Source organism: Seriola lalandi, unplaced genomic scaffold (genome assembly GCF_002814215.2).
Source record: "Seriola lalandi dorsalis isolate HSWRI2012SDOR001 ecotype SW California unplaced genomic scaffold, Sedor1 jcf7180002054577, whole genome shotgun sequence".
NCBI lineage: Eukaryota > Metazoa > Chordata > Actinopteri > Carangiformes > Carangidae > Seriola > Seriola lalandi.
Genome location: NW_019525130.1, coordinates 760,663 through 771,646, shown reverse-complemented (window position 1 = coordinate 771,646; position 10,984 = coordinate 760,663). Strand labels below are relative to the sequence as shown.

Genomic DNA, 10,984 nt, shown 5'->3' with positions numbered 1-10,984 from the left:
GAATACCGTTTATTATGATGAACATGATGTTCTTGTTATTTGTCAATAATCAGCTGGCAGCGCTGTTCAGTGTTTAGTTGGAGATAAGAGGCAAAATGAAAACTAACCGTTACGGATTATGGTTCACTGATTGTTTCCATTCAAAAATCCCCTTTTAAGTCTCTGCTTTATTGCATTTATGATGGCTGTTAATCAAACTCCTGGTTTTAATTTTGATTGGAAAATTATCTATGGTCAGATGGGTTTCATTGCTAATAGAGAACAGGCCGAACAGACAGAGAAGAACGTACCTCATCAGAGAGAGTTCAACTTTTATAATTTATCATTGTGGTTTAAATATTTCTGCCACTTTATCAAAAAATGACCAAATGAAAAGGATTAGATTTAAAAGTAAAAACATCACTCAATCTTTTTTTCTGAATGTGGAATGAGGGTTTGGCATTAAAACTGAACTAAGTTGAGAACATGCCATCTTCTTTATTGTTTTTTTTTTTTTTTTTTAATTTCTCTTTTAAATCGCCTTGAAACTTTTATAACAGTAAGGACAAAAATGTAAATGAACATCGAAATAATTCTTTTACCAGTTTTGTTCTATATGCAGCCTGCTGGGAGCATGGGATAATTTTCCAGGGGCATAATAGTAACTCTGCACCCATTCAGGCTCTGATCCTGGTGGGTGAAAGTTGAGTGTCCTTACTTCCCCCTGATGAGCCTCCAGATTCATGATAACTGCTCGACCCCCTTGAGATTCAAAGAACAATGGCCCAGTGCTGTGAAGCCGAGGACTTGTTCCTCCCAAATATTAACACTGTATTTAGTCAGAGCAGAGCCAACTCCATTCTTCATTCAGCCAATTTAGAGATTTCATATTTTTCTTGAAGATTTAAATTATAACTATATTTTTGCAACACAAAAATAGCGACATACATGTTTTTGTGTAAAAGACTGCACACAAGTCAAATAAATTACAGTTTCTGTTTATGTGCATTTACATTTTGAGTTGTTGAAATATTTCTCTGTGGTTCTAAATCATCCAAAAGGATTCATCTCATTTACTGATTGGAACTCATTCGAAAATAAACATCCAGCTCAAGGTGAAACCGCATCTGCGTCAAACAACAGCATGTTATAAAAAACACAATGCGATTTGGAATCGTGGAAATGTGTTTTCCACAAACGTGTTCTTCATACACATACTGTACTTATCTTATTTATTTATTTTTTTACCAGTAATCCCACCATGTCAAAAGCTGATTATAGTGACTGTTAAAAAAAACCCATGTAACTGTAACATTATCTCTGTAAAGCTGTTTTTGATCCTACATGTGGATTATCTATCATAACGACTGGACTCTTATTCCACTGTTGTGTGACATGAGTTATTTCATTATCATGAACTCCAGTGGTTCTCTCACCCCCCTGTGCCTCTCTCAGAAGGTCCCCCCCCCCCCCGTATTGCTTGGAAGGTGAGATGTGAGGATCAAGGGGCTGCGTGTTGATCCTAGCTCAGGAATGGAGAGCCTGTGTGTAAAAAAGTTTGTCTGTAGACGGGCCCGGTCCTGCTGGAAGCTCCACGACTCCCACACACGCTCCAACCTGTGCCCATTCACAGTTGACTGCCATGTAAAACACATGGAGTCTCTCTGGAACCAGGATCACAACCCCACTGTAAATGAGGTACACACATATGGGGCTATCATACTGTGTATAAAACATGGCAGCGGACCGTTTGGCAAACAGATTTGGACACAGGATCCAGGTGTTCCCAGACGGGGGGGGTGGGGGCTTGTTGTGGTCTGTAAATGTGTCTGGTCCAGAGACAGCATGACAACACCCGATCTCCTGGTCCCAGTGGAGCACCCAGCAGCGCACGAGGCAAGCCATGTTAGCTATACCAGCAAGGTCAAGGTCTGGACAACAGTTCACTATTGCCTTTGTCTGAGCGCTGGAGGTGCAGCAGATTCTCAGGGAAACTATACATTACATTCCCACAGCTGGCTCGGAAACGTATCACTTACAATGTGGTTTAATATTTAAGGAAATCTGCCAGTACAGGAAAACTCTCTGTAACTTTAGGGAGGTTTTACTTGAATTTCTTTTTTTTAGAACATGTGTTGGACAGCGTTCATGTGTGTGCATGTGTGTACCTGGAATAACACAATGTCATGTCACATTGTATTACACTACATATGTTCTAACTGTTGTATAGCATCCACATTAATAAATAAAACACGTTTTTTGTGTCATAGTGAATAAAGAACATCATTTAACTTTCAAATTGGAAGTTTTTCCTTTTTCCTATTTCAAATTTTATCAAAACACAAAAACAGCACATTATATTTCACTGCAGGTAATGGTAGAAAGGGTGTGTCTGTGACTGTGACATTTCACTTAGACATTTCTTTTACACATATTGAAAATAATTTGCTCACAAATGAGAGACCACAGCTGAATCCTTATAGTGCCAGTTTTCTTTGTGTTGCACAAAGGTTAAAAAATATCATGCAATAACATCTGAATGTATAACATTGTTTCTAAATGGATTTGAATCAAAATCATGGAACATGGAGTTTTTCATTAAGTGTTATAGAATGATTCAATTATTTCACATTTTCCATAAGAACATATAGGCTATATATGAAATCAGCAGTGCCTGTGTTTAATTTCACTGTTCAGAACAATGAATGCACGTTTACAGTTCACGTGGATCGTTGGATTCAGTTTGTGTCTGTTTAACTTTTTATATCTTAAGAGTAAAATATAAGATGTGTGGACTTTTATCATTATCGTTGTCGTGGTGTTAAAACTGAAATGTGATTTCATCGTTTCACACGGACAGTATAACGATTTGCCAAGAAGGAAACAAAACTACAGATAACTGTGATTTAATTGTAATTATAGGAAATATTTTAACATATTAACATATAAAAAACATATTTTACAAAACCATTTACCAGGTAGGCGATTATATATTTGCACCAGCTTAATTCATCTAATATTTTATAGCTATATATCTTTTATAGAATAATTGGTGACATGAAACTATAAGTTACCATTAAGCATGAAACGGGCGCCACAACGTGTCCTCTGGGAACTTGAGGAATCTTTAAAGGAATTTTATGGGACTATGATAAAGATACCAGAGAAACTATAAATGCCGTTAAAATAAGGTCACTGTATCGACTATTCATCATCACAGACGCACAATAACTCACTTCAGCGCCCTGTGGGAATAATATGGGACTATTCCAGAGGACTTGGAGTGGAGGATCAGTCCAACGACGCTGCGCAGTGTTTCTCAGTAGCTGCGCTCTGGTCCCGCCGCAGCGCGCTTTCTTATGTTAATGCAGGTCTGACATCAGCAGTGAGATCAAAGCGGGGCAGGGGTACTTTAGAGCTGAGTCTGCCCCCACTCAGGCTCACTCACTCTCCTCTGCTCAGACCTCTCTGTCTCTCACACACTCTCTCTCTCTCTCTCACACATATACACACACTCACACTGGCTCTGATACACACCATGCCTACCTGTCCGGAGCTACTCTACCACCCCGTGCTGGATTTTACTCGCGCTTCAGGCTGACACCGACTCAGACTCTGTGGAAGGATATTCCGGCCGCTTTTATTATTATTTTCCCTGCGTCGCTTTATTGAACGGAAAGAAGTGAGCGCCGCAGCAAAGGTGAGGTTAAACGCGTCTGGCTGGAGGAAAAGTTAGGCTGCAGTGAGAGGGTGTAGTGGGTATTTTACTGGATACGTTTAAAGTGAGGGAGTATTCAGTGAATATAAAGTTGACTGCTCTGTTTTTCTACAGAGGCGTAATCTGCTGGGGGAAAAAAAAGTATGGAAAGAATTGTAACCAAGATTAGTTTTAGAAAGGAGAAATAATGGTTAACTTAATTTATTCCAGTTTATTTTACACAGATTTTATAGGCTAGTTATCTTTTTTAATTTCACGTAGTCTAAAAGAGGTGAGTTTGGGTGCAACCCGCTTTAAAGTGACTTTTCAGCCTCTCCTCATGGAGACTTTTGTCTTCACAGACAGACTAGAAAATCCAATTGTCATAAGGTTTCTATAAAAAATGTTATAGGCTATCCTTGTGCGACCTTGTTAGTTAATCTCCACTAATTATACATGATTAATGATTAATAATCCACTAGGTGTGCCCTACCCAGTTTATCTGTGGCTGATGACAGACACACATCGGATGGTGTGTGAGTCTATCAGCCTTTATCTTCTCGGGGGAAACCGGAGCTGCCATTCAGACCACTTTGCCTAAATGTGCATTGAAACAGTGAATCCAACAGATCTGACGCAGAGCGGAAAACAAATCCGCAAATTGCTCAGGAAATACTTGAGTTTTAATCGATAGTGTATGGCAGGCTGGTTATTTTATTATTGTAGCCCAAAGGTCAGACTTCTGGAGCTAGAAAAGTGGTTGTAATACACAATGGTGCAGTGGGGAGTTTCAGTCAGCTCATTTAAATAATTAATACAAGTGATTTCACACAGTTTCGAGCGCGTCTCGGCCAATCAGCGACAAGGACCGGAACTCCGCTGCTTTAAAAAGGCCCATTATCAACTACCTGCAGCTTTAACGCCTCAGTTTAAGCTCTCTTCAAAGAGATTGCTTATCATCAGCTCAAAGCGCTATCAGATAATGCCTGTGATGCGCTGACCTGGCCAGCGGCTGCAGATTACTGCTGATCTGTGCTGCTGTCACTCTCATTCTTTACATTTTTCCAAGTGGAGCAGAGGTGACACTGAGTTACAGAGACTAAAATATCTGTGCAAATAAACCAAGCAGCTTGATCGCACTAAATCATGGGAAACGGGCCCTGAACGTGTCCAGAGTTCATCCATGTAAATCTCACCAGCAATGTGAAAGCAACTACAACAGAAAAACAACCAGCCACCATATTTTATGATTCTGTATATTTAAAAATAACCTCAGCAGATTATGAAACAACATAAAGTCACTTAAAACTCTTGAAGGGAAGTCAGCGTTGTGTCTACTGTCACTGAGCATGTAACACAGATAAACTGCATCCCTCTATGAGAATTAGAGGTTTCTTTGTCTTGAAGGTTTCATTGCAATGACTCGTCTTGTTTATTGTTTATTTGCATGTAGATGGAAGCTGAACGTTTTTTGTATCATCATGAATCGTTTTACAGTGTCAGTGAAAAACCTAGAAAGTATATCAATGATTATGCTCATTTCAGTTTATTTTCTGTTGTGTGGTTATTCATGATTTAAAGCGAGCAAATGATCCGAGATCGCTGACCGTGAATAAAACGATATTCCTTTATCAGATTTTCAGTCATCAGATTTGGCCTGTTTTTTAAATGATATAAACCAGTGGTTCTTACATCAACGCATCAAAGAAAAATACTGAAAATGTGGAACTGGCCCCCCGTGGCACTGCAAAGTCACTGATATTTTTTATTATATTTATTACAGGGTTCAGAAGAGGAGGCCGTGTCATGAGCGCTGACCTTTGAGTCTGAGCCAAGAAGCCAAACCGCCCTTTGTATTTGTGTCTTGTGTGAACTGCAGCCACTGTCCAACCATGAGGAGCAGCTCTCATGTCCTTCCTCTTGGCGTGCTCACAGCTCTGCTGCTGTCTCAGGTCTGCTCTGGCATCAAATGGCTGTAAGTATTCGCAGGAGAGCCGCCATTTCTTTCTTTAGGCGAGTCGCCATCTTTACACGGCTTTACATTCAAACAATGTCACAACAGATGTCATGAAGATGCAGGATTTTGTGTGGCTCTTTGCTTCATGTCTCAGTGTTTTATGGCGTTGCAGGCCCATGGCAGATTTGAAATGGGCCCCAACATTCCTCAGGTTGCTCCTGATCAAGGGGAGGGCTGTGTGTTGTGTACATGTGTATCTGATGAAGGAGAAGGTAGATTAGCTGGCAGCTCTTCAGGTTATGAAAGGAAACCTCTTTGCTTTATTAACTTTAATGCAGCTTCAGTAAAAGGAGACGGCATGTTTCAGGTCCAGGATCTCAGACTGCATGTACCCCCTGCTGCATAATAATAAAACGATAAGAAGAGAAAACGAGATGACGAGGCGTCATGGCGCCGCAGACAGCAGCAGTGATGTCACTGTCTCGTCAGGCCTCACGAGTGTAAAAATAGTGAAGAGGGAAGCTGACACAAATGTTGACTACCTTCACTCAACACCGCACTGTTTTTAAGGCGCAGTAAAAGTAAACAATAGTTTTCACAATAATTTTGGAAAGTACATGAAATTCCCAAGTTGCTATTTTTTGAATTTGTTATGTTTTAACTGAATGTTTTGGAGAGTTTTGTTTGGTGTTGGAGGTTTTTCTTCACAATTTGCGTGTTCCTTTGTTTATTTCTTTATCTGAGTATTTATGTCCGCGCCTTATATCTGATCACTGTCAAAACATAACTTTCAGGTTTGGCTTTACCAGAAATATCCCTGGCGTCTTATCAGACTGAGAGGTGGTAATACTCTCAGCGGGAGGACTTCAGCAGATGTGCCACGAGTGCTGGGATGGCATGTGCTAAATCTAAGCGCGAAGTCCTACGGTCTTGATAATGCACAGCGGTGAAATGCAAAACAGATGCAGTTGTAAACACCTGTGAGTGGCGGGTTACCACAAGACCAGCGGAGTCACAGCTTATCGTTGGGCACAGAGTGGCGGCCCCTCGGCCCCTAATGCAAAACAGGCCAAGGTGCAGGCGGCGCTGCCTGGTTCTCACGAACTCTCGGCAAAGTGCAAAGCACAAAAAGCAGAGATCAGAGCTAACCTGCTCCGCCTGCGGTTTCTCTATTAAGTTAATCCATAGTAAGTTTAAATTGTTTAAATCAAATGTGTGCGCCCTTTTATAGTCTGTAAACGGATGATTCATGTCAAACTGAGGCCACAGAGGACGGTGCTTCCTGTGGTGGAAAATACAAATGGTGAGGGATCTATGTGGTTCTTCGTCTGACTGTGGACCAGAATTTAGTGGGGTTTTTATATTTTCTGGCGTATCTCGAGGCCTCTTCTTTGCTTTAACAAAAGAAAAGCTGTGTGCCAAGAACATGTCACTTATACTTTATGAATCCACAGCTGAGTTTCCCTTGGGATTTTCACTGTGATAAGATGGTTCTCTTCTGTGATGCATGCCAAAATATTTCCCTGCCTGAAGCATTATCTGTTTCAGTTTTTCAAGTGTTTATCCAAACTTGATGTGTCTCACAGGCTTGAAGTACGTGTACACAAGAAACTCAAATCGCTAACACACGACTGTAAATAAAAAAACTCACAGCATGCTTTGTTATTCTTATAAACATGATAATTCCACTACTCATAAAACAAATTACATGTGATTAAGCAATTATCGCCATTGTTGCCATAACCACTGCAACTAAGAGAAAACGTGCTCTTTAATTTATACTGACTAATACCCCATGTTCTTGTTTATCTCTCCCCTGCTGCAGAGCACTGTCACACGCTCCTGCATCTTTACACATCAACCAGACTCACCACTGTAAGCTGCTGCCCGGCATGGTGTCCTCCCAAGCTCAGCTGTGCCGCAGCAACCTGGAGCTCATGCAAACCATTATCCAAGCTGCCCGCGAAGTCAAGAAAACATGTCAGAAGACCTTCGCTGATATGCGTTGGAACTGTTCCTCCATTGAGATCCCTTCCGATGCCCCCAAGTATCGTCCAGACCTCGACCGAGGTATGGTCATAAACAGTTTGGATTGACAGTGCGGACTCTGTTGTTTCCATAGAGCTGCTCCAAGTTTTTTACCCACAAGAGTCTAATGTTTACAGTCACGCTTGACATTCAATGAATTCCCAAAACCAGGGTCATTAAGTCCTGCATGGATTGCAGTTCAGTTGTCAGGAACTGGTGAGAGGATCTTCAGTCCTTTGATGGTGTCTGAGCTCAGACACCACAACATGACTGAACTTTGATACAGAATCATGTCCTTTTCAAAACTGATTTCTGGCTGTAAGATGACGTGTGGCTTCATCTTTCCACTTCTTTTTTTTTTTTGCTGCAAAATTATTCCATCATTTATTCCTGAGGACTCTTCAGCAGGGATTTGTACTGAAGCTGTTATTTGAGAATAGCCTCTTTCACAGCCTGTGTACATTCTGATGATTTAATAATTGGCTTGTTATTTCTGAACGCTGCAGCATTATCTGACTGCACGCCTGCTTGCGTTGCTGACTTACTTAGCTGCCTCTGTTGCCAGAGGGACCTTGAATCAGTCAGAGGCAGTTGCAGGGTTGTGGGTGGGGGAGCTATGCAGAGCCCCCCAGAAAAGACATAGCTGCCCCTTTGCCAAATGAACAGTCTGCACTGAACAGGAAATGGCTCATCTCTGTTCAGGGATGGCTTTGATCTAACCAGCCCACGGTCATACATGATTTCTTCCCTTACTTCCAATTGCTCCCCGACCTTCCACATATGTGCTTTCCGTGTACACACATCACCACCAATTACATCAGTGCTCACTCTGCATTACAGAAAGGGCGGTGATGGGCTGTGTTTGATAGATATGTTTTGTGCAGGCAGTCAGTTTCTCTTTTCATTGAGACAGTTGAAAAGCTTAGAAGGAAACTGGGAAATAGAACTGATGAACAGCAGAGAAGTTGATTAGAGCCAATAATAACTGCCAGAGCTGAAATGATTCACTGATTAATCAACAACTATTTAAATGATCAATTAATCATTAAAGTCATCTTTAAAGCAAAGATTTGCTGGTTCCAGTTTCTAAATTGTTTATTGAGGATTTTCTTCTGGACAAAACAAGCAAATATAATTTGGATTTCTCTTTTGACAGGAACGAGGGAGGCTGCGTTCGTGTACGCTCTCTCTGCTGCAACCATCAGCCACACCATAGCACGGGCGTGCACCTCTGGAGATTTGCGTCTGTGCTCATGCGGTCCCATCCCAGCGGAGATCCCAGAGCCCGGCTATCGCTGGGGGGGCTGCGCTGACAACTTGCACTACGGTTTGATGATGGGCTCCAAGTTCTCTGATGCTCCCATGAAGATGAAGCGTGCCGGCTCCCACGCAAACAAACTGATGCACCTACACAACAGTGAGGTCGGGAGACAGGTAAGCAATATGGAGTGGGAAAAATGCAAATATGTTGTTTCTAATTGTTGTTCTAAACCGGACATTGCAGTTTAAATTGTAATTGTATTTGTGTTCTGTATACCTGCCTTGTACAGTATATTATTTGTATGAATGTCAATCCCATATATAGTGAGCTCTTTCTAACCTCCCTGTCCTCTTGCCTCATGTCAAGGCACTGAGAGACGCGCTGGTGATGAAATGTAAATGCCATGGGGTGTCCGGCTCCTGCTCCATAAGAACCTGCTGGAGAGGCCTGCAAGACCTGAGGGAGATCGCCATGGACCTCAAGACCAAGTACCTGTCAGCCACCAAAGTGGTTCACCGGCCCATGGGGACGCGCAAGCAGCTGGTACCTAAAGACATTGACATCAGGCCGGTGAGGGAGAACGAGCTGGTCTACCTGCAGAGCTCCCCGGACTTCTGTACCAAGAATGACAAACAGGGCTCCGTTGGCACACAGGACAGGTGAGGCTGTCACCTCATTGTGTTTGACCTTGTGAGTGTGCATGAAAGGGGATATTTAGTGGTAATGATAGCTCTATGCTGTTTGGAGTAGCATCAGTGACAGACCCACACAGCTGACAAAAAGGAAATGACCATTCCTGGATGTGTGCTCATCCAGGATGTTGACTCTAGTGAAGTGGCGTCCTGTGTGGTGGCACCGTTGAGTTTGCAGACTGGCTGATAAGAGCCTGTGGCCCTTGAGAGTGCTCTGTCTGTGGCTTGTCTGAGCATGTGTCAGAGAAAAGACCAATGTGACTAGAGTCCTTGTCCTGCTATCTGAAACATTGACTAATGCAGTTATTCTTGGGACTGAGTGTGCCAGAGCTGATATCGATTGGAGAGGGCCACACAAATGGGGAAAATAGCTAATGGCCCCCAAAAGATAAAGGTTTACGTACCTCCACTGTTCAGCTCCAGTGTTTTAGTTGGGGCAGTGTTTAGTGCTTCTGGTTTGTGGTCTGTGAGAAGTTAGTGGGCAGCAAGGCAAACCATTATCTGAGGGTCTGACACATGGTGAGATCTGGGGTTACCAGTATCAGAGAAATATGCAACACATATGCAGCACTATCTTTATAAGCTCATTCAATTTACCCCTTTCCCATAAACACGTTGCAGAGAAGGACAGGTTGTATCTCAGGCATTAGTTTTGAGGGTGAACAGAGGGAGCGCTGAAGTTTCTCTGTTCATTTAAAAACTTCATCTCATTTAAATTTCGAAAAGTTTTGTGCGTCCACACACCTCAGCATTCTTCAACATTACCAGCCTGCACTCATGGTTGTGTAAACCGCCAAGGTCCACTAATTGGCACGTGATGTTGTTGTATGTTGTAAATGTCATGCATCATATGACTGAATGTATCATGTGTCCCTCAGCCTTATGCCACTCCACAGATAACCAGAAGACATGGTTCATGTCAAGGACACTCACTGTGCCCAGTGCTGTCCCTTACAGCCTGATAACACAGCAGCCACACACAGTCTGCAGCTTTAGAGTGTTTTGCCAAATACTGAGACACTCGCTTTGCTGCAGTCATTACATGAATGTGTGATGCTGATGTTATTGTATGAGTAACTGTGAGTGCATGTGTGTGGGTACCTTTATTGTATTCTACTGTAGACTCAGGTTTTTGACTAAGTGGAAAATGTGGGACAGGGAGATTGGATTTTAGCAGCAGCTCCTAATGGATACAATGTGATCACTTAAAAAAAAATGTGTCACGGCCCTGGGAAGAGGAACACTATTGAAGTCTGTGCTTTAGTCAAAATTACATTATTGTGGCACTCCTTAAACAATCAGATGCACAGGCCTGTTTTCTTGCTCAATTTACAGCAGCGATCTAACAAGATCTTCCTCCGCTGTGTTGG

General features: G+C 42.2%; 1 protein-coding gene across 1 annotated transcript in view; it reads left to right on the top strand.

Annotated features, from left to right (window-relative positions):
• The first annotated feature begins 3,411 nt into the window (after window positions 1-3,411).
• Window positions 3,412-10,984, top strand: part of wnt11 (wingless-type MMTV integration site family, member 11) — a 9,230-nt gene continuing 1,657 nt past the window's right edge. Inside the window, exons 1-5 of the mRNA XM_023417688.2 lie at window positions 3,412-3,679; window positions 5,460-5,651; window positions 7,459-7,703; window positions 8,818-9,095; window positions 9,289-9,581. Of these exons, the coding sequence (XP_023273456.1) occupies window positions 5,569-5,651; window positions 7,459-7,703; window positions 8,818-9,095; window positions 9,289-9,581 (899 nt within the window). The 5' untranslated portion in view covers window positions 3,412-3,679; window positions 5,460-5,568. The remainder of the gene's footprint in view (window positions 3,680-5,459; window positions 5,652-7,458; window positions 7,704-8,817; window positions 9,096-9,288; window positions 9,582-10,984) is intronic.